Raw genomic sequence first — 23,566 nt, forward strand, 5'->3', positions numbered from 1 at the left:
CTGTGTTAATACCCAAAACAACACATTTTGGGTTACAATAATAACTAAATTTTAGCTTTTTTTTAACACAAACAACCCATTTTTGGTTACAATAATTACTCAATTTGGGATCTTTTTAAATTTTAACATGTAATATCCCAAACAATAAGTCCAATCAATTTTGGTTGCCTAGTTTACAAAACAAAATTCTAAGAAATCCATAGTTCAAATTATTTTATATTAGAATAATTTCTCTAACCTGAGATGTATACACTGTACAGAGACTGATAGTTATTTTTAATTATATTTAATGGCAATATCTCATCCATTTGCATATCAGCTGTATAATGTCACTTGTTTCGTGAACAATTAATATTCGTATATTGACAATTCAAAATTTTTAATACTGTTCCCTGATTACATTCCACTGCTTTTAAATAATTAAGAAAACAATTCCTGAAAATTATGTTTTTATTAAATTTTAAGAAGTCAGGTGGAAGCTCAAATTTACAGTATTTGATATTCTAATAATTGAAATTTTTTTAACTTATTTTAAAATTTACACCAAAATGTAATATTCAAGAATGGTTTTCTTAGGACATTTTTAATAGCTTAGCCACTTTGAGAAGAGAAAATGTTTTTTATATAAATATTCTACCTTGATTACATATCTCACTATTATAAGAAACATTTGCTCTTCTCAAAGTAGCTAAGATTTATTAAAAAAATTCCCTAAGAAAACCATTCTTGAATATTACATTTTGGTGTAAATTTTAAAAAGTCAGTTAAGAAATTTTCAATTAGTACAATACTGTAAATTTGAGCTTCCAATTTAATTTTTTACCTGACAAATATTAAATGTCTTCACGAAACAAGTGGCATTATGCAGCTGCTATGAAATTGGATGAGATAATAATAATAATAATATGGTCTTTATTAAGGGATATCACCTTCAGCAAAGCTGATTTTCAAGGGGTAAAATATACAAAGTCTGTAGATAACAAGACAGATAATTAAAAAATAAATTAGTTAAGTCCTACCTTATATGCAGATTAAAAATCAGATAATGTATTATTATTTATGACAAATAAGGGATTTAAGGGAATAAAATGATTATTTGAAAATGTGCACGCTCTTTCGCAGTTTTAGGCGTTTTTAAAGTGCGAGATTATTTTAAATTAACCCATAATTCCATAGTAGTTTTTCATGTGTGACACGATAGCACTGGACATAAGCTAAATGATTAAGAGAAATCCCTCAGGAAAATGCCTTCCATTTTTCATGCTAATAACTTTGGTTCATTTACTTCTGACTATATTTAATGGCAACTTATCAATTTGCATATCAGCTGCATAATGTAACTTGTTCCATGAAGACATTTAATATTCGTATAATTGACAATTCAAAATTTGTAATAATCAATCTTGATTATATTCCACTGTCATACAGAAGCCTTACTGTGATATCTATTAAAAAATGGTCCAAGAAAAAAATTAATTAATATTATATTTTGGTGTATATTTTAAAAAGTCAGTTAAAAATTTAAAATTGGAATCTCAAATTTTTAGTATTTGATATTTTTAAAAGTTTTTATCTGAGTTTTTAAAATTTACACCAAAATGTAATATTTAGGATTGATTTTCTTAGGAAATTTATAAATTGTACAAAGATTAACAGTAAATACCTTCACGAAACAAGTTACATTAAGCAGCTGATATGCAAATTGATGGGAAGTTGCCATTACAATGTTTAAAATAACTCAATCAGTCTGTACACCTGGAAAAAATTACCATGCGAGAGAAATTAGTACAATATCTAATAATGGAATTTGAGCTTCCTTTTTTAAATTTTTGACCATACTTTTTTAAAAGAACTTAGTCAGTCTGTGAAGAAGAGTAAGGATTCTTTATAACAGAGGAATGTAATGAAGGTAGAATATTACAAAATTAAATTGTCAATGTACGAAAATTAAATATCTTCACGAAACAAGTGACACTATGCAGCTGATATGCTAATGGATGGAAAGTGGCCATGAAATTTAGTCTAAAATATCTCAATCAGTTCTGAACACATGGGAACGTTATTGGATCACTTTGGATACATGTGATCTTAGAGTGTAGTAGTGATCTAAAATTGGGACAGATATTGGTGATCTACAAGTGATTTATTGTGATCTTGATGTGAAATTAGAATTTGCAGTGTATAAATGGTACTATTTTTTTAGAGCGTACTATAGTTTAATTGTAAACATATTTCTAAGAATAAACTTTGATACCAAACTTAAGCGTCAAAACGGGTATTTTCCAAAAACGTACATTACAAAAACTCATTAATACTCAATTATCGTACGTTGTAATATCGTACAATTGTCGATATCGTACGTTGTGATATCGTACATCGTACGAAAGGTGAAATTATCGTACAGGTTGGCAACGCTGGCACGAGCTGCTGTAAATGCCGTTTCAAACTGCACTATGTCAATTCATTGCGACCTATGACAATAATTTGGATGAAGCTATTAGATCCTATTGACTATAGAAACAAAATTCTTCAAGCCAGAGAGACTACTATTGACGTCGAAATAAATAATATAGCGAGTCGTTTAGAACTAAACCAAATACGCGACGATTGGGAGTCGATTGTTTTAGAAGCTAAAACCAAAGCCTCTAAACTTGATATAAATCCAACTTTTAAGACAGCGCCAGTGAGGAAACGTAAAAATCCCTTTGAGAGCAAAGAACGTACAGCCGCTGATAAGGCTATTTATCTGACTCCAGAGATCGTCTTCAGGAATAATGTCTTCTATGCTATAATAGATCATCTGATTTCAAATTTGACGAACAACTACCAAGCAATTCGAAATCTATACGGAACGTTTGCCTTTCTCTGGGAATATCTATCACTGAACGAAGATAAGTTAAAATTAGATTGTGAGAACTTCAAAATTGAATACGCGACAGATGTAACGGATGAGCTCTTTAACGAAGTGTTACATTTATGGTCGATCCACACGGCAATTTTTAGAGAAACACCTATCAAATCACTAGATCTTTTGAACAATATCTACGAATTCAAACTGTCGGCGTTGTTTCCTAATGTGTCTATTGCGCTTAGACTTTTTTGTACTTCATCTGTAACAGAAGCGGAAGCGGAAAGATTATTCAGTAAGCTATCTCGAGTTAAAAATTGTTGCAGATCGACTTTATAACAAGAACGTTTGACGGATTTAGTTATACTAGCCATACATAGAATCTCGTTTAGCTAAGTCGATAGACTTCAGTGAAGTCATCGAAAGGTTTGCAAGTATGAAAACTAGAAAATGGAGTTTTTTCCCTCACATGCATGCATGTAATTGTAAAGAAAGCTCAAAATAAAATGTGTTGATTAATTATTCGTAATTTAACTATTTAAAAAAAAATTATAGGGGTCCCCAAGCAGAGGGACCCGGAAATATGTAGAAGAAATCCTCTGCACGGCCCTGGATGCCCTCAGTGATTTTTAGGTTAATGTCTTGGCTGACAAAAGTAGCTTAATTTTTAACAATTTGTTGGAACACTGAGAACTTTTAGAAAATTAATGTGCCCAATGTCAAAAGGAAGTGAAAGAACGCCGAACGATATTATATTCTTCCAGAAAGTACCTTTTTCTTAATCTGGAGAGGTTTTCTTGTAGAGGGGCTGAAAGGTTTAAAGTTGATAAAGTTGTTTAGAAATCACAGCGTTGACGAGGAGCCATCAAAACTTTAATTTTAAAATAGGGCTTTTGAATAATGCTCAATTTAATTCCAAAACTTTAAAATGAAGAACAACATTACTAGCTTTGTTGTACTTACGAGAACATGTTTTTGAAAAATATAATTTTTTACTTCTTCAAAAATTATTGTTAAGAAGTGTAATTGGATAAATCTGCCTAAGATTTTACAGGAAAGAAATATAAAAATTTTCTTTATGTATTGTTAAATTTTCACTAATATAGTTTTGGTATGATAAGTGTCAATGTATGCTTTAAACTTCTTCTTTTCATTGTATATTTGTATATGTTTAAATACGTTCTTTTTAAATTGATTATCATTTCTGCTCTTAGTTTTACACCAGAAACAAAACAATTATATACATACTCTTATAACAATAATTATAATTTAAATTGGAAACAAATTCTTATTTTGTGTTTCGTAATTTGAATTGAACTTAAAACCCACGAAAATATAATTTATAGATATTATTACTATACAATTCATAAAATATAACAAATAAAACATTTCAAGAAATATATGCGTGGATAGTTCTTAAAAAGGGACATAAATTATAGGAAAAAGCTCAACTACACTGACTGTGAGTAAAGAAGGTGATATATAGGTAGACCTAAGTCATTCGTTGCGGCTAAGAAGGGACAGGTATTTGAGTGGATAATAAATAGTTTTAAATGTTAATTAATTCAAATGAAAATGATCAAATTATCATTCGGTAAAGAGTTAAAGACTGCTCTACCCCAGTGGTTACGGCTACCGGCGATTTTCGGTTAATTACTATTTTATCGACTGCCTCAGAATAGGGCCCTTTGCCTTTACATTGCCTTTTACAAAAATAGCTAAAACTCTATTTCTAGGGTAATTAAACCGGGGTTAGTGGCAAACAAGTTAAATAGAGACGCTGAGGCATTCCATTTTAACAACCCTTATGCACGAAACAGTCTTTTGATTACAAAAAGTAATTGAAGTTCTGAATAATATCGGATATACACGAAACATTTTGTAATTACAAAGTGTAATTTAAGTTGTCAATAATATCGGTTTTTTTGAGACCTTTTGTAACTGCAGCTTTGTATGAAAGTACCGTATTGTATCGGGTATACACGAAACATTTCGTTATTTTAGTTTAAATTTAAAATTGCGAATAATATATGGTATACATAAAAAAGTGAGACCATAGTTTAATGCCATTTTAAACTTCATACATTACAATGTTTGCCATAACGTAAGCCTATCAACCCTAAGTTTGAAACGCGCATAGCACCCTTTGTACCACCACTGTACAAGCGAAAAAAAAAGAAATCAGGCGATAGTATCGGCACCTGGTAGAGATAAATTAAAGCTTCTTCTTTCCCCCTTTATCTCTCTACGCACCTCTCTCTTACTAAAGCTGCTCGCATCATGCATTGCGAGACGCGTTACGTTTCTCTTTTCCGCCACAGGGTGGATTTAGCGCTGTTCTTTCGACAGTCGTTAGCTTGAACCAACACTGCCTTTCGATTCAAACTTAGGGTTGATAGGCTTATGGCCATACTTATATAGTTCAAGAATGTCTTTCGAAAGCCATTAAGGTGGAATTGAGGTTTCGTTAGAGCACATTGTCGGCTAGCGTCACCAGCATGACCATCTGTCATACAAATATTAAGATTGCGTTAAGCGTGTGTAATATTGATGCCGTGCAATTATGTTTGAACTAATCACGAATATGTACATCGCAGTTGCGGGTTTATGAAAGTCGCTTAATGCGCCTGGGAGCGAAAGGCGCCGTCGTAATAAGAATGAAAAACACGAAACATTTCTTAACTTTGAAATGTAATTTAAGTAGGAATAATAGATTTGATTTAAAGTTTATTTGTTCTTTATATTTCTTAAATCCATATACTACAATGTTTCTCAATTTCATATAAATAAGTTTAGTAGGAAAGGGTCCTTATATGGTTTGTTAGCTCCAAGCTTTTATATAAGTTCATGCAGAGGAAGTAAATTTTTTCGTAAAATATTTAACATCAGTTAAACGTATGCAATGTTTATCTTAGTTAATCTGTTACATATGTAATTTAACTTAATTTGAAGTTAATTTATTGTGTAGGTTTGGCTGTAGATGATAATAACGGATGTGGACCTTATGCTCTTACAACCGCGTGGAAAGTGATTCGTCGATCGGTGTGTGCTTGTTCAAGGTAATTTGGTTCACTTTTAATTATTATTATGTTAAGACGTGAAAATATTTTTATTTCAAGTTCAAAAATATGTGGCGGACTTTTGTAAGTTATTGCAAATCAGATTCGCCCAGGGAGATATATTATTATATTACTTAATACAGTGCGAACATGCGGATGTTCAAACGCCATCCTAGGGTAGGGTCCACTGCCGGACCACCAATATATTAATTATATTACAATTACTTTCGAAATTAAATAACATCAAATTAGGACAATGAATCTGATTTATAAAATGTTTTGAGAAGTGTAACGCTTGATTTTATTGATGTTGCAAATCATTTTTAATGAAAAAAACACTTCATTTTTGGCTCGCGTTACTAACGAGGTTATACGGAGAGCTGATAATACTAGAAATGTTAGCTTAAACAAAATTGGTTTTCTAATCTCGAAATATTTTTTATTAACAAGTTAAGAATGACTTAATGGAAATATCAAGCCCCTTGTGTTAAGGAATATGTGTTAAGACGAAAACTTTAATAGACTTCAAAATAATTTTGATGAATTTGTTTAAAAAATCGAAAAAATATTTATCCATATTTTGATTCATTTAATAATATTTTTCGCTTAAAAAATTTTGTTCTATGAAGTCACTTTTATAATCTGTAAAAAAAGGCTCGTCATAATTTTGACAATAATATAAAAGCTAAAAATTCATAAAAATAACGATAATAATAAAGATATTGAACAGTAATTAGCTTAAAAGGCTCTACTTAATTATTCCTATTTTTTCGTCGTGTACCCTGTTGTAGTAACAATACAAAAATTTATGTTTTCGAATGTTTGGAGTTTATGGTTTTTTACTGAGTCTTAAATTTAAATTAAGCGTCTATTCACAGGCTTTATCAAACGTTTTATAAAACTTCTTCTAAATTTGGTTAAATTTTGGTCGATTAGCTGAATACAAAGTAAACACAGAATTACAAAATATTTGAACTCTAAATTGAACCGAAAATTAAATTTATATGTGGTTCACAAAACAATTTGATCAGAAAAATTTTAGGAGTATAAAAAATAGAATAGATAAAATATAAATAAATATATCTTTATATTTTGGGTTAAAATGGAAGAAATTTAAAAAAAATTATATCGCAATGTTTCGTTGCTTTAAAGGCTCACACCATGTAGGTGTTGTTTTCATGTTAAAATCATTTGCTCAGCAGCTCAATCAAAAATATTGAAGATCTTAGCTCCTAGCAGCTGTTTTAACGCAAGATTTCCGTAGGGATGAAAACCATTAATATGAGTTTATTGCTTGCTTCCTATTCTTATTATACAGAAAACCAACTCAGAAATTTGGTCCTTTACTAAAAGTTGAAGTTCTAGCTTCCTATTTTAACGCCTCGTTTTATTATGGGGCGAAAACTTGGATAATGCTAGGAATTATGAACTACTTAAAAAAAATAACAACAAAATAAGAGATACTTTGTCAAAACTAATTAGAAGCTTGCTTCCTTTCGACAAGCTACCGGGAATCCCCATTTTTGTTGTAACTGATTATACTGCGAACATGGTAAAAGCTGCCAAGACGAACCAGCCTGTTCATATATTTCTTGTTTTTGTCACACACTGCAGTTTGCGTTTTAGTTCTCTGAAAGTATTTTATCATATTTTACTGCGAAAATGTGATAAACATTCAAATGTTTACAATGAAAACCATATTAAAATATACAGAAAATAAATGATTTTTGGTACTTTGATGTATGGAATTCAGATTAATTAATTACCTTATAGAATATCACTACCCGATATTTAGCCTTATTTTTTACCAGAGTTTATTTTTCTTAAGGATTAATAAAAATTAGCTGCCCGTCCCGATACCCAGAAGGAAAAAGTTTTGATAACCTGCACTTTACCAGAAACAAAAGGGAATATCTGCACACCCCTAACTTTTGATATATTTTTATCGTAAGATGAATTATTGTGACCATCAAGATACTCTTGTCGGGGATGGTGGTCTGCCAAGTGGATTATCTTAGACTTCAGGCAAAAGCTTTTTTTTTATAAAATTTACATACGCCAATGTAAGGAAGTATTAATATTAATTTACAAACACATTAACGAATAAAGGTCTTTATTTTATTCTAACGGGTGCCAAAGGTCGCGGAATTGCTAAAGCTTCCCCAGTGCCTTGGTTCTTTTAGCTAACTTGGTAGTGCTGTCAAAGCCACCTAACGGTCCCGTAAATCCGTTCTACAATGATCTGATAATAATAAAGTTGGGAATGCAAATGCGTACCCTCTTAAAAACAAAGGCGTAAATACGGTGTTTAAGGGTTTTATAGTCAGTGGTGTAGTCGGGGCAGGGCGTCGCCCCGATGCTTTTTTCCAAAGGCAGGGCCCTGCCCCGCCCCGCCTTGGTTTTTCCATTTTCTTTTCTGTGTTTGCAAATAAGACCGAACTTTGAAGCGGTCACCCTTGTCTTTCTCTCAGATTTCCAGAGTAAACAATAAGATTGTTCACGAGTATCCACTTCTAATGTTAATGCGGTACGTAAAGTTAGTTTATTTGTATCGGGTATTGCATCCATTGTCGCAGTTAAAAGTTGTTTAATACTAGAGATAAGTGAGTGTGTATACCGATAAGGGGGCACCTGCGGGCGGGGGAAACGGGCCCCTATAGGGGCCCCCTTTTGCGGCAATATTCGGCGGGGTCAAAAGGTTAGCTGAGTTACGATGTTAGGTCAATAGGTTATCTGCCCCTATGGACACGATGCAAACAGCCGTTAAATAGGTGTGAAACGGACCCCCTATAGGCGCCCCATTTTGCGTACATTTTCGGCAGGTCAATAGGTTAGGTCAATAGGTTAGATGATTTACGATAGGTTATCTGCCCCTATTCCGCAGGTGGTGTGGACTGACACGATGTTATGCAAACAGCCGGCCAGTCATAGTTAATAGCTGGAGGCACCCCATTTTAGGTCAAAAGGTTAGCTGATTTACGATGTTATAACCCATAAAACCCAAGGTGTTAACCCATTTTAGGTCAATAGGTTATCTGCCCCTATGGCGGTGACACGATGTTATGCAAACAGCCTACCCGTCAAAGTGAATGTCGAGTTGGTTGGTTTTCGCCGACAAACACTTTCGGCCCCCCTAAGGGTAGCGTAAAATAGCGGGCGGTCATCGGTAAAAGTGTTTTGGAAAAAAAGAGCAGAGTGTATACAAATTATAAGGTTTTATTTATACATTCAAAGTTACAGTACATTAAGCGGATGAAAACGTTTAAAGATAAAACAATTTATTTTTAATATATTTATGGTTGGTAGATACCATATTAAACAAATTGTAAAAGTTAAATACACAAAACATATTTTGGTTGGCCACTGTTTCTTTAAAATCGTCAATAATTTTAAATGCTGTTACGTAATTGGACGCGTAGCGGACAACGGTATCATACCTTTCATGTTCATCCGATAGAAATAAATTGTTGGGTGCACATGGTTCTTTATACAATATTTCGTAAATTTTACGATAATTATCGGTTATAACGTAACCCATTAATTCAAAGAGTTTTTGGTTCACTTTAAGGAGTTGAATGTGCGAATTAATGAAATATTTGAGTCGGTCCAATTCTCGAGTTTCCGGCGCTTTGATTACGACCGACGCTTCGGATATCGTACTTTGCAAGGTTAATTCTTTTTGGTCAGACATGGCGGCGGTCACTAGCGCATCAGATAGCGGGAACGGTGATCGAAAGGGCAACCGTTGGGGATCATTTATTTGTTCCCAGTGGCCGTATAAATCATCCCAGGCGCGCGAAGACATTTCAAAGACCTGGTGTGTGATTTTATTGCATAGAGCTACAGATATATCGAGCTCAGACGTAAAACCCGTAGTAACGAAAAGCTCGGATGAAAGTGAATACCGAGGGTTAACTTTCCGCTGAGTCGGATCAAATTTAGACATTTTAGTGGGCCCAGGAACGTTATCTACACAGCTTCGTTTAGACATGATGCTCGAGAAACGGTTTGTAGTGTACTGCCGATGGATGACGGGGATGAATCCCTTATATAGCGATAATAATTTGATGACGTAATCAGGATGATGTAATGGGTTGACTCAATGACTCACGCGATTAGTCAAATTTTGCGGTGTTATGTGTATAGCGACGCCCATATTGGTAAACCAAAGAGATAGAAATTCCACAAGTCCCATTAAAAGTAAAATCAACGCGATTAGTAATGCGTTTTTAGGATTGTTCGCGATAAGCCGACTAACGGGAGAGGCGGGGATAGAACCTTCCATACCGGAAGTTATCGTTAAACTAAATTTATCAATAAACCAAAAAACGGATTTAAACTTTATATATTTTATAAAAACGCAAATGACATACAAAGTATTAAAATAAACAAAAAACTAAAATAAACAAATGACTAAAATATACAAAAAGAAATATTGACAAAAAACTAAAATATAGAAAGGAATTATTTACAAATGAAAAAATATACCAACAAATGAAAAAAATATATACAATAATTAAGAGGATCTATTCCACATAGTTTATGGGGCTCCATAAAATTCTACGAGCAACAACATTCATTTATAACCATTTTTCGACAAAACGTTTGTCCCCAAAAAATATCTAACACTTTGAAACGTCTTTTTTAAAAAGTGTTTGAGCATATAACTCTTTCACCATGACCATCCTTCGACGCTTAAAAACAGCTGTGAAAACAATCGCTTTTTATAAACATTTCGGTGCACACTATTTTAACAATACCCGATTTGACGCGTCATGTTAAATTCAGGAGTCAAACTTAATTTGCATCGTAAAAAAGGTTAGGGTTGACACAAAAAAAGAGCCCCTAAACAATTTTCCCTTCAAAGAAAAAGACCGTAGGGGCCCACATTGTTCTATTAAGACTCGAGCGGCGTGGCCCCCAAAGGATTCCACCCTAAGGGTTTGGTGTCTAATAAAACAGCGGCTCGTAAAAAAATTGGCCGCTCGGAGAACAAGAAGGACACAGTCAAAAAGTTTTTTTCGTATATTCATCCAGCTTTGTCAAAATAGTCAAAAGAGTTTTCTGCGGCTCTTTTGAAAAACAACCTTTGTCAGCGATAAAAGGATGAACCGCCACCATATTTATGGGGCTATCATTAAAGTAGTCATTGATCCACCCTTAAATTTAATAGGCTTAAAAAACATTGGGGTCCATCTTTTAGAAAACAATCGAGTTTTATATAATAGAGTTTCGACTTAACGACGTGATATTATTTTTATACAGCCTCAAAAGATACGTATAAATAGAGCCCTATCGGCCAAAGAAACTTCACTAATCAGCGGAATTCTCAAGTTGGAAGTCGTTTTCTTATCGCCTAGAAAAAATGGATAGCGAAAGCTTATGTTGGTTTCTAGACGATTTGGAGGTAAATAGACCCTGGTCCGTACCGCAACTACTGCAATTTTATTACGGAATATGTTTATTTTTAAATTTAGACCCGGGGTTTGCACCAAATAAGTTACCCGCAATCTTTAGCCGTCTGAGTTTTAAATTAATTTTGACGGTTATTGAAATTTTTGAAACTGTTCAAGCTATCCCCCACGTTCCAGAAGCGTGCCAAACGGTAGCCGAACTCCGATTATTTAATCAAGCATTACCGCCTCGGTTAGGCGAAATTATTGAAGCGAGATATAATAAGCGGGAAAAAGAATTACTCGAACTCGAGTGGGATGCTATGTTGGGTGCCGAATATGACGAACCTGTGTTGGACTACCTGAAGAGTAAGTTTTTTTTCTCGTACCGAAAAATATCTAAGAAATTAAAATATATATTTATTTTTTATAGACGCCCCTGAAATTGTCACGGTCGATGATGCTGAACCGCGTGAATCCGCCGAAATGGTGGACGACTATTTCAACGAACTACTTAACCAAAGCGGTTACGGGGAGGCGGAGGGAGATTTCCCAATTGTGGGGTATATTGAATTTGAGGACCCGAATTGCGTAATTTTGGGTCAGAATGAAAAACAGTTCCCGAACTTCAATATGACGGGAATTGAATTGGAAGCTGAAATATCTAATAATATAGCGGAAGGGCTTGCCAGGGTCACTGAACGGGTATTACGCGATGTAAACCCCGCTGACATGGTACAACTAGTAATCCGTAGTTCGGCGCTGGGTGCGGCGCATCCCGATATAACCATTTCATTTAGGAGACGTGACCAAATTGATATCGAGGCCCTTCTCGACGAGGTATCCGAATCTATATATTCAGATGAGGAAGAAGCGTTTTTCCTGGCACCCGTTAATTTAATTTTTCCATTGTCCGTCTCCCCCAAGGCGGTGGCTGTACGAAACGGAAACGACTAGAGACCTTTGCCATGTTTTCTAGGAATAGACGAGCAATTGTCCGTATTGCGAACAGCGACTCAATCTGTCTCGCTAGAGCTCTTTGCGTCGGTGTGGCACTGTGTAAATATCAGAATGAACCCGAAAACAAAAGACTAAAAACGGTCTATGAAACTTTGTCGCATACCAAAGAAAACAATGTGGCCCAGCGAGCCGAGGCGCTCCTCCTATGCTCCAAATCGGGTGTCCGACCTAATAAAGAATGCGCGTCGCCCGAGTCGATTAGAAAATTTAGAACGTATCTCAAAGAATACGATATTTTAATCTATCAAATTAAAAACAGCTGGCCGACCTTGGTGTACGATTCTAGAGTACGGGGAGGTATGGACAGAAAACGTATTGTACTTTTAAACGAGGGGGCGCATTTCAATCTAGTTAAAAATCTGGCACCCTTATTCGGGAAAGAAAAGTTTTGTTCAAAGTGTCTTGAGGGGTACAGACAAGATAGCACCCACGCGTGTTCAGACTATTGTTTCGCGTGTTGCAGGGCCATAAAATGTACCGGAGATATAATAAAATGTCCCGACTGTTTACGTAAGTTTACGGGTGTCGATTGCTACGCTCATCATAAAATAAAATTAACCGGCGATAAATTATCATTATGTCAAAATTTATTTCATTGCACGGAATGTTCGATTCTAATCGATTTGACTAAACGCGTTCTTGTACCGAACAGTATTGTACCGTTTGTCGTAAGTTTTCCCCCTCGGGACATCAATGTTACATCCAAGTAATAAAAGAACCGCGACGCCCGTTACCCCGTTTCGATTCCAACGGTCAGCCCACTCAAATGTGGATATTTTACGATTTTGAAACGGTCCAAACCAAACGGCACCCCGATAAGAAAAACTGTTATATTCATCAACCCATTTTATGCGTGTCGGAAACTTATTGTGTCGCGTGTGTTGATACCCCCGACGTAGCATGCAGATTTTGCGGCGTTCGCCAACGACAATTTCTGGGTTCAGATTCCGCGCGAAACTTTTTCGAATATTTAAGAACACTGGCTCGGATAAGAAGAGTGACCGCGCTGGGGCATAATGCGAGTAATTATGATACGCAACTCCTATTACAAGTTATAATGGAGAGTGCCGACTCGTTTGAGCCCGATCCGATAATAAATGGAACTCGCATCTTGCAACTGAAACTACACAATTTAACTCTATCGGATTCGTATAATTATATACCCATTCCTCTGTCGAAATTCGCGGATACGTTCGAGCTGGGTCGCGAATATACGAAAGATTTTTTCCCTCATTTTCTATTCAACGTATTTGATAATAATTTTGACATTTACAAACCCGAACAAACAAACTACGTCTCGGAGAACTCGCTGCCCCCCTTGGAAGCTTACGGGGCCCAATATTTCACGGCGAAAGACCGCGAAAGTTTTAACAAATGGTACGCTCTCGAATCCGAAAAGAGTTCGGGATTTAATTACCTCGAAACGTTAAAACTCTATTGTTCTAGAGATACCCACATATTAGCTAAAGGTTGTTTAAAGTTTATGAAACTATTTCAAGACTTGTGCGAAGTTAATCCGTTTAGCGTGGGCGTGACTATCGCGTCAGTGTGTAGTTACGTACTAAGGAAAAAATTTTTGGAGCCAGAAACGATTGGCATAATACCGGCTAATTTGTATCGGTTATCCGAGCCTCAATCCACCGAGGCTTTAGAATGGCTGGCTTGGGAAGCGCATGTCCGGAATGTTACCATCGTGTCAACGCTGAATGGTCGAGAACCGCGTGCTGGAAAAATTAAAATTGATGGTCTAATCGGTGAGAAAAACGCTCTACAATATCAGGGCTGTTGGTAAGTATTATTTTAAAAAGTTCGAAGAGACAAAATATAAACAGGTTTTTTTTCATTAAAGGTATCACGGTTGTAGGACTTGCTTCGGGGACTCTGTAAATAGGAACCAGCCATTATACGCTAACGCGAGCGATACCCTTAATACACGATTTTCCAACACGATGCGGACAACCAATAAACTTAAAGAAATGGGTTATACCGTCATTCAACAATGGGGGTGCGATTGGATTTTGGAAAAACAACAAAATCCAGCCATAAATAAATTTTTAAAAAATTCTAATTTTTCGGAAACTTTAACTGAACGTTTAGACCCGCGAGCCGCTTTTTTCGGGGGCAGAGTATCAGCCCTACGAACGTACTGTAACGTTGAAGGGACCGACGATAAAATATTCTACGTGGACATTTGCAGCCTGTACCCTTTTATAAACAAACGGTATTATATCGAAAAATATATATATAACGAAAACAAATATTTAAGTGTGTTTTCCTTTTTATAGTGGCAAAGTCCCCGTTGGTCATCCGACAATTCTGCTCGGTAGCGATATTCCAGCCATTGACGATTTTGAGGGATTATTGTTATGTAACGTGCTCCCGCCAACCAATTTATTCCATCCTATTCTTCCGTATCGGACCGTTAACAAAAAGTTAACGTTTACCCTATGCCGGACGTGTGCCGATTTACGGTATCAGGGTGACTGCGAGCATTCTGACGACGAAAGAATGCTTAAAGGCGTTTGGGTAATCGACGAATTAAGATGGGCGGTAAATCGCGGATACAAAATTACAAAAAAAATTGAGGCGTGGTCATACACGGTGACGCAATACGATCCTGCAACGGACAGTGGAGGGATTTTTCGAGATTACGTTGACTGTTTCCTAAAAACCAAGGTGGAGGCGAGCGGCTGGCCGTCAGATTGTCAGACCCCCGAAGCCCAGGCTGAATACATTGCGGCTTTCGAACGTCATGAAGGGGTCAAATTGGACCCTACCAAAGTCTCCAAAAACGAAGGACTTCGTGCCATCTCGAAATTAATGCTGAATTCCATGTGGGGGTCTGTATGGATTTTATTACCCCCCCCCCCCCCCCCATTGGGGTTATAAATCATATTGGGTAGCGTGATAGATATTAAAACTTTTTTTTTCCAGAAAACTCGGTCAGCGATCCATTGTGACCAAAACTGAAATCGTTCGCGAACCCAAAGTGTTCTTTGAACTGCTATCAAATCCTGAAATCAACGTAAAATCGGTTTTGACAGTCAACGATACGACTCTTCTAGTGAAATCAGCCCCCATCAAGGAAGCGGAAATCCCTCTAAAACATACAAATTGCGTAATTGCCGCTTATACAACCTGTCAAGCGAGATTAGTTTTATTAAAATATCTTGAAATAGTCGGCGAGAACGCGTTATATTTGGACACTGACGCCCTCCAGTACGTCTCGAAACAACCCCTTATAACTACGGGCCATTATTTGGGCGATATGGTCAGCGAGTTATCCGGTTATGGAAAGAATTCGTTTATTTACGAAGCCGCGTATGGCGGGCCAAAAAATTACTCGTTTTGGGTGAAAAATCCGGATACGGGCGAAAAATTTAACGTTACGAAAGTGAAAGGATTTCGAATTAATGTCGGTAATCAGCATATCATTAACGGCGAAAATTTAAAAACTATGCTAGGAGTGACTGACGAAGAAACTGAAATACCGGCGGCGTTTGCCGTGCCTCTGCCCAAACAAATCCGTCGACTTCCGGATCATACGCTCGTTAGCGTCGACTTGGAAAAAGCGTATCGGCCCGTAATGGATAAAGTTCGGGTTTTATCGAATTACCGAACAGTTCCATTCGGATATAAAATACGCGCTTAAAAAAAAACCTTCGCTCTTATGCGGGCGAGCCGCGGGTCGAGAGGCGCCGGTCTCCGCGGTTCGCCGTCTCGGCGTTCGAGAGAGAGAGAGAGGCGCGCGCGCGTTCTCTCTCTCGATCCGCTATCCGCGCGCGTCGGGGTCACGAGGGGGGTGTGTCTCTAGCGCGCCGGCCGCTTTCCACGTGGCAAGGGGGTGTGTCACGGGAAAACGTGTTTTGTTATTGTCAAAAATAAAAAATATTATATATAAAAACAAAATGTCCATTTTATTTCATTCTGGTTTCAGCTACGCGGTGATAATGTACCCTTTTTATCACAGTTGTAACATCATACTTTGCGGGCCTAGCCAAAGTGGTAAGACATATTTCGTAGAAAAACTGATTAAACATTTAAAACAAATGTTTGAACCTCAAATTGAAGAAATCCACTGGTTTTACGGCGAGGATCAGCCAGGATACGATAAACTTAAAAAATATAACGTTATATTTCATAAGGGTTTACCCGATCCTGACTTATTTGACGGCTCGAAACGGATACTGGCCGTTTTAGACGATTTAATGGGGGCGGGTCAAAAAGGAGAAGTTGCCCAATTGTTCACCAAAGTCTCGCATCATCGTAATGTTAGCTTTATCTACATAAGTCAAAATTTATTTCATCAGGGTCGCGGGTGTCGCGAAATTTCCCTCAATGCGCACTACATACTTTTAACGAAAAATGTACGGGACAAAACACAGATTAATTGTTTGGCGCGCCAAATGGCCCCTGATAACTCCAACTTTGTTATCGAAGCGATTTCTGACGCGACTAGAGACCCAAACTCTTACGTATTGATCGACCTTCAGAAAGATTGCCCCGATTCACATCGGATCAGAACTAATATTTTCCCCGGCGAGCAAGTCTCGGTATACATTCCGAAATAATACTTTTCCGAGGGGTGGTTAGTTACCACACAACCCCCCAGCGAGTCGAATTCATTCGATGTACAATGTCTCGACGAGTCAGGTCGCAAAAACATCTGCTCGAATCGATCGGCAAATTAAAGGGCGTTAAGAGACGTAATATTTTAATTAACGCCAATAAAGAGTTGATCGAAGCAATATCTGATTGCGTGTATAATACTCTTATCGGGAATATACGTCTAACCACGCGGCAAAAACTACGATTAAAAATACACCGTAAAACGTTACGCAAAATTGCCCAGAAAAAATTGGGCTGGCAAACTAAAAAACGAATATTATTAAATCAAAAAGGTGCCGGATTTTTCTCGTTTCTTCTGCCTATTGTGTCGTCGCTCGTGGGAGCCCTAACAGGTTGAACATAAAAAATGTTAAGGTACTCGAAAAAGATGACTTTAGCGCCGATTACGCCACCCCATCAACAACTCAAACCGGATATTGACACGGAAATGGCTGATATTTTAAAAAGCGAAGCGCTCGATGACAGGACCAAGTGGAAGATATACGAAGAGATGCTATTAAAAAAGCACGCTCGAAATAAACCGATTGAAAATAACGATACGCCGAGTTTCGATACATTAGTCAATCTGTTCCCGCTAGGATACAGAGCGAGCGCCCGAGCTATATTTAATCATTTGATTTCGGACAGCGGTCGACTGCGGTGGGACAGCCAGGGGCAGATTTTATTAGACGGTGAAATACAAACGGATTCTGATATTGTTGATTTAGTATATTATCTAATAAGTCCCCACGCGCCGAGACCCCAGAGTTGGTCAAAATTTAATAACCTGGTGGGTAAACTACGGAAAATCACCCCTCAAGCCTTCCCCACCACCACCCCATTACCGTCTACTTCGTTCGTAACAGCTTCCGCCCCCCCGGGCCCCCATCTTTCGCTCGCCTCCTCCAAACGAAAGAAAACTTTGCCGGCAGCGGTCGGGCCTAATTCTTTCGCGACACCTCGACAGTCACCGAAACTTTGGTCGCCTACTATTAAGAACCGTTTACGTAAAAAAAAAACGCCGAGTGCCAAAATTTTGAAATGGGAGAGTTACCGATAAACGTAACGACTAGACTCGAAAAAATATATTTCGATTCTCGTAATCCAGCTAGCTACGGGGGTGTTGAAAAATTATACGATTCTGTCAAAGAGCTCGGAATATCTCGGGAGAATGTTGAAACGTTTTTGCAAACTCACGACGCCTATACGTTACATAGACCAGTTATTCGAAAATTCCAACGACGAAAGATTCGTGTGGGAAACAGACTAGACCTCTATCAGACTGATTTGGCAGATATGCGATCTTTAGCGAGCGACAATTCCGGATACACATTTATTCTTACTTGTATAGATTGCTTTTCGAGAGTGGCATTTGCCGTCCCCCTAAAACGTAAGACCGGCGCGGAGGTTGCCCGCGCCCTGAAAATAATTTTTAAAGAGCGGGGCAAGCCCCGCGCTATACAGTTCGACCGTGGGTTGGAGTACGTTAATTCGACTGTTTTAAAACTCCTAAAAGAGGAGGGCATTAGACATTACCATTCCGAAAATAGCGATGTTAAAGCCGCGATGGTAGAGCGTTTTAATAGGACCCTGAAACAGCGCATGTATCGTTTTTTTACTCATAAAAACACGCGACGCTATCTCGACGAGCTGCCCAATTTAATTCATTCGTATAACGCCAGTTATCATACTGCAATTAAAATGGCTCCCTTCGATGTAAACGACAAAAATATTCTTCAAGTTTATAGAAATATTTACAAACCAGGGCAGTCTCAGCCAGCCGCCCTCAAGCCCCGAAAATGCCGTATCAAAGTCGGCGATTACGTAAGGATTACCCGAACTGCCAGACCGTTTTTAAAAGGGTACAGCGATCAAAATTGGAGCGCCGAAATATTTAAAGTTATTTTCAAGAATACTAAAAGACCTCTTCAATTTAAGCTCGTTGATTTGGCTGACGAACCCATCACGGGATATTTTTATTTCAAAGAAATTCAACGAGTTATAAAACCGGAAGAATATACAATTGACAAAGTATTAAAGAAGCGACGCTCAAAGGGTAAAGTCGAATATTTCGTTTCTTGGTTAGGGTATCCGGCTACATTCAATTCTTGGGTTTCTGCTAAAGATGTCCGAAGCCTTTTACCTAACGATACCCAGTAATTCAAATCTCGAGATATTTCCGAATAATACGGTAGCCTGTTTCACGATAAAATTACCCGAACCTATCGAATTAAAGGGGGGGTGGGAAGTTGCGTTGGTGGAAATATTGTATCCCTTTTCGTTTTACAACGTGTTGCCCTATGACAATTACGTCTATTTCCGCGTTAATCCCGCCCAACATGGGGGACAGTCTGACCCTAAAATGGTCGGGACGATGCGAGAAATCCCTCCGGGGCATTACTTGAGTATAGACCATTTACTTAAAGTAGTAAACGACACCGCGCTATGCACCGCCGCTAATGTGTGTCTTACCCACGATCCGCTGAACGGACACGTGGCGCTGGTTGGAAAAAATATTACCCCCTATGGCGTATTTATGAGTGACGGACTGAGCAACACGCTAGGATTTGAAAGAACTAAAACTATCGCGGGCAGAAGCGAGAACCCGGCTCGCTTAAATTTCCACATTCCGCCCCAAATCTTCGTTTATTCCGATATCGTCGCTGATCAAGTGGTGGGCTCGTCGCTCGTCAAATTGTTAAGAATAATAGCGGTTGACGAATCAGCCCGATTTGGTACTCATATCGAGAAAACATACATTTCACCGCATTACGTGCCCATTGAGAAGAAATACTTTGATACTATCCAAATAGATCTACGCGATGTTTATGGGAAACCAGCTCCTTTTGAGTTTGGCAATCTAACAGTAAAACTTCATTTGCGTCCAAGATGCCCTTAAGACACGTTCTTGAAAAAGACGCTGCGTAGCGTGCCCGTACGCTCAATATTATGCCACTCAGGCGGGTGGCGCTATTCCCGACGTATACGTGGGATCGCCGTATCAGCGGGGGCACGGGCAATTCGGAAGCGGGTTTGGGAGTTTCTTCTCCGGCTTGTACAAGCTAGCGAAACCGTTTCTTTTACGGGGGGCGAAATTTTTGGGGGGCCAAGCCCTCTCCACGGGAAAACAAGTTTTGGCTGATGTCTCGACGGGGTCATCCATACGTGAAGCTACCAAACGGCGCCTCACAGAAAAGTACGATGATCTCAAACAACAATACGGGACTGGGAAACGTAAACGCAAAACTAAAACAATTAAGAAAAGACCAAAACGCGGTGGAAAAAAATCATTAGTAGGCAGGAAACGAGCTAGAAAGGTCGTTGATATTTTCTCCTAAAATTATGGGTCATTGCGAAGCGTTAAAAAGTGAACTTGATATTTTTCAATCCGCGCCTATCCAAACGTCAATTGAGGGAGGAAAATGGACCACCTTCAAACCCATCTCGTCGCTGCGAGGCGATACCATCGAGTTTAATATTCCTGGAAGCGGGCACGAGTATATTGATTTACCGCTTACGTACCTACTTGTTAAAGCTAAAATCGTCGCCGATGACGCGGGCAAAAGTTTATTACCGTCGGATGTTGTAGGGGGGTGTAACAATTTTTTGCACACGCTATTTAATCACGCGGAAGTTTACCTTAACGGAACCTTACTGTCTCCGTCAGCTTGTTCGTACGCTTATCGGGCGTACATTGAAACTTTGTTAAATTTTGACAAGGGTGCCAAAGCGTCCCATTTAACAGGCGCGCTGTGGTACAAGGATACCCCCGGCGAAATGAATTCGGTCACTGCCAACGAGGGTTTTAAACAGCGGAAAGGATTCACGGATCAGTCGAAAGAAATAGATTTAATTGGTCCGCTGTTTCTTGACGCGCTCAATGTCGAAAAATATTTAATTAATGGCGTAGATTTACGTATTAAACTATCGCGAAGTAAAGCGAGTTTTGCGTTAATGGGTACGCCGAAGCCCGGGGTTGACTATAAAATTATCATTACGGACGCGAGCTTGTTGGTACGTCGAATACAAATTGCACCCAAAATACTTATCGCTCACGAAAACGCCTTGTCACGAGCAGCAGCAAAGTACGCTTTTACACGCACCGAAACAAAAATATTCACCATCAACTCGAATATCCGAAACACAGTTATTCCCAACGTATATTTGGGTACCCTCCCGGTTCGCTTGATTGTCGCGCTGGTGGATCACGAAGCCTACAATGGAACCCTGGCAAAAAACCCGTACGCTTTCGAACATCAAGATTTATCGAGTTTAGCTCTTTACGTGGATTCTGACGGTGTGGATTCGAAACCTATTACGCCAAACTACGACGCGGGACAATATATTCAAGCCTATCATACTTTATTCACGGGTAGCGGAATTCATTATAGAAACACCGGGATCGATATTTCCCGGGGAGATTATGCCGGGGGCTACGCTTTTTACGTCTTCGACATTTCAAACGACCATAGCGCGGGTGAGAGTCATTATTGGAACCCCTCCAGACAGGGACAGATGCGTTTGGAGCTTTCGTTCGCTAAACCCGTCCCGCAAACGTTTAGCTGCGTAGTTTTCGCCGAATTTCAAGCCAGCTTTAGCGTAGACAAAGATCGTAACGTTTCTATTGAAAACGTGTAATTATGCGCGGATCCGAGATTTTAAACATTTTGAGACGTACGCGCAATTTTATGGGCGTATTCGCTTCGGATTGTCTACCCGATAAGATTAATAGTTTTCCAGCGTCACTGGTTGTAAATCTGGACCCCCACGATGAACCCGGCAGCCATTGGGTCGCGATTTACCTTGATAAATTAAAACGGGCTTGGTATTTTGACTCTTTGGCGCTACGGCCCATTTTGCCAGCCATTAAACTTTTTTTAAAACAAAATTCGAGAAAAATCACGCCCACCAAGCGGCGACTTCAATCGACAACGAGCGTCATTTGCGGACATTATTGCGTGATTTATATACGTCACCGATCAAAACGTAGAAGTCACCAAATTTTCTTTAAGGGTTTTTCACGAAGAGACGTCAACAATGATATAATGGCCACTAGAAAATTTAACAACCTGTTACGTCATCATAAACGGAGTATAAATTCCCGTCGCGCGACTATACCCCGTTTTTATTCCTAACTAAACCCTCAGTATCGTGTCGGTGGCATGGCGAGAATGGCCGTTGTCGAATTTGACTTTCTACTAGGAAAATCCGCCTCGCGCTCCGGCGGAGAGCCCCCCGACATTGTCGTGAAGGAACTAGCCGAAAATGTACGCAAAATGGGGCCCCTATAGGGGGGTCCGTTTCACACCTATTTAACGGCTGTTTGCATCGTGTCCATAGAGGCAGATAACCTATTGACCTAACATCGTAAATCAGCTAACCTTTTGACCCCGCCGAATATTGCCGCAAAAGGGGGCCCCTATAGGGGCCCGTTTCCCCCGCCCGCAGGTGCCCCCTTATCGGTATACACACTCACTTATCTCTAATACTGTCTTCAAGATTCAAAGCGGATATTGGAAGTGAGATTCGAAATACTATATTTTCATCTGCAACTACAATAGGAACTTTTATAATTTGTGCATTCGAAGGAACTGATCTACTGTTAGGCTGATAATTGTTCTCTTCTTGAATTGCACGTAACATAGCTCTCCGTTTTCCAAACTGAAATTTATTCGTAGCTATTTTTATTCGCCCTTCCATTTGTTTATCATCCTCAGCAGTCCCATTATTTGTTAGCGAGTTATACGATTGCTGTTTTTTAAGTTAGTCCTTCAAAACACCACTATTGTTCCCCGGTGCATGTTTTATAAAATCAAATTCTGTAAAAATTCGTTTGGATAAAGATTTTTTATCACTCGGAGCATTCCAAGTACGAGCTTTTAGGGTACATGCTTGGTCATCTGGAACAAAGGTTTTGGCCTCCCTCTTACAGTCCAATAAATACCAGAGAGCAGCTCCGACATGCTTGCATGCCCCCCCCCCCCCCCCCACCTCCGGCTTTGCAACTACACCACGCGGAGTGAACAGTTCCATTTTATGAGTTCAATTTGATAGCCACATTGTATTTGGTGTGTAAAGAAAAGGATCCCTCAACCTTACTTTTAACATAAATTATTTGACTTGCAGTAGAATCAGTTATGGGGCCAGAACTCAAAAAACATCAGTGTCTTTGCTGGCTTTGAACATTTTATAGCCCAGAGATAAATGTTATTTAGCTTTAAAATTATGATGATGTTTTATAATTGCACTTTCCTTAAACATAATCGGCACAATACGCATTTCTTTCGTCCAATTTCCTTTAGGAAGTTCTATTTTGTTATTTACAGCAGGTTTTTTCTTCGGACCCATGCTGGTCAGTTTGTTAGTCTGTTATTTCGATTAAGAACTAAACCCAACTGCGTACGTGTAAAAGTCTAGAAAACCAATTAAAAAGTTATGAAATATCAAACATAGTGAAACTAAATAAAAAACCAGGAATACAATACTTACTTTAAATTTGAAAACTAGCGTTTAAAACCAAGCCTAGGCTTTAAAAAAATAGCCAGAAACGTTCGGCTGAATATCTCTAAGAAAGAACCGTAGGATGTCACTTGCATCGGTATTACGTTTTTGTGACGTAATTTCGTGACGTAGGAGCC

General features: G+C 38.4%; 3 protein-coding genes across 3 annotated transcripts; all 3 read left to right on the forward strand.

The window, feature by feature from the left end:
* Window positions 1-2,473: 2,473 nt before the first annotated feature.
* LOC149943351 (uncharacterized) lies at window positions 2,474-3,474 on the forward strand. The gene is made up of 3 exons (XM_090176043.1): window positions 2,474-3,143; window positions 3,241-3,327; window positions 3,404-3,474. The coding sequence occupies exons 1-3, from the start codon at window positions 2,474-2,476 to the stop codon at window positions 3,472-3,474; spliced, it is 828 nt and encodes a 275-aa protein (XP_090032169.1).
* Window positions 3,475-11,124: 7,650 nt separating this feature from the next.
* On the forward strand, window positions 11,125-12,257 carry LOC149943352 (uncharacterized). The gene is made up of 2 exons (XM_090176044.1): window positions 11,125-11,669; window positions 11,734-12,257. Exons 1-2 carry the CDS (start codon window positions 11,273-11,275, stop codon window positions 12,255-12,257), a joined length of 921 nt encoding a protein of 306 aa, XP_090032170.1. The 5' UTR covers window positions 11,125-11,272.
* A 1,326-nt stretch (window positions 12,258-13,583) lies between these two features.
* LOC149943353 (uncharacterized) lies at window positions 13,584-16,024 on the forward strand. The gene is made up of 4 exons (XM_090176045.1): window positions 13,584-14,108; window positions 14,170-14,541; window positions 14,606-15,160; window positions 15,255-16,024. Exons 1-4 carry the CDS (start codon window positions 13,804-13,806, stop codon window positions 15,970-15,972), a joined length of 1,950 nt encoding a protein of 649 aa, XP_090032171.1. The 5' UTR covers window positions 13,584-13,803; the 3' UTR covers window positions 15,973-16,024.
* Window positions 16,025-23,566: the final 7,542 nt, after the last annotated feature.

The sequence above is a fragment of the Leiobunum rupestre genome, chromosome 5 (genome assembly GCF_980474605.1).
Source record: "Leiobunum rupestre chromosome 5, qqLeiRupe1.1.hap1, whole genome shotgun sequence".
Taxonomy (NCBI): Eukaryota; Metazoa; Arthropoda; class Arachnida; order Opiliones; family Sclerosomatidae; genus Leiobunum; species Leiobunum rupestre.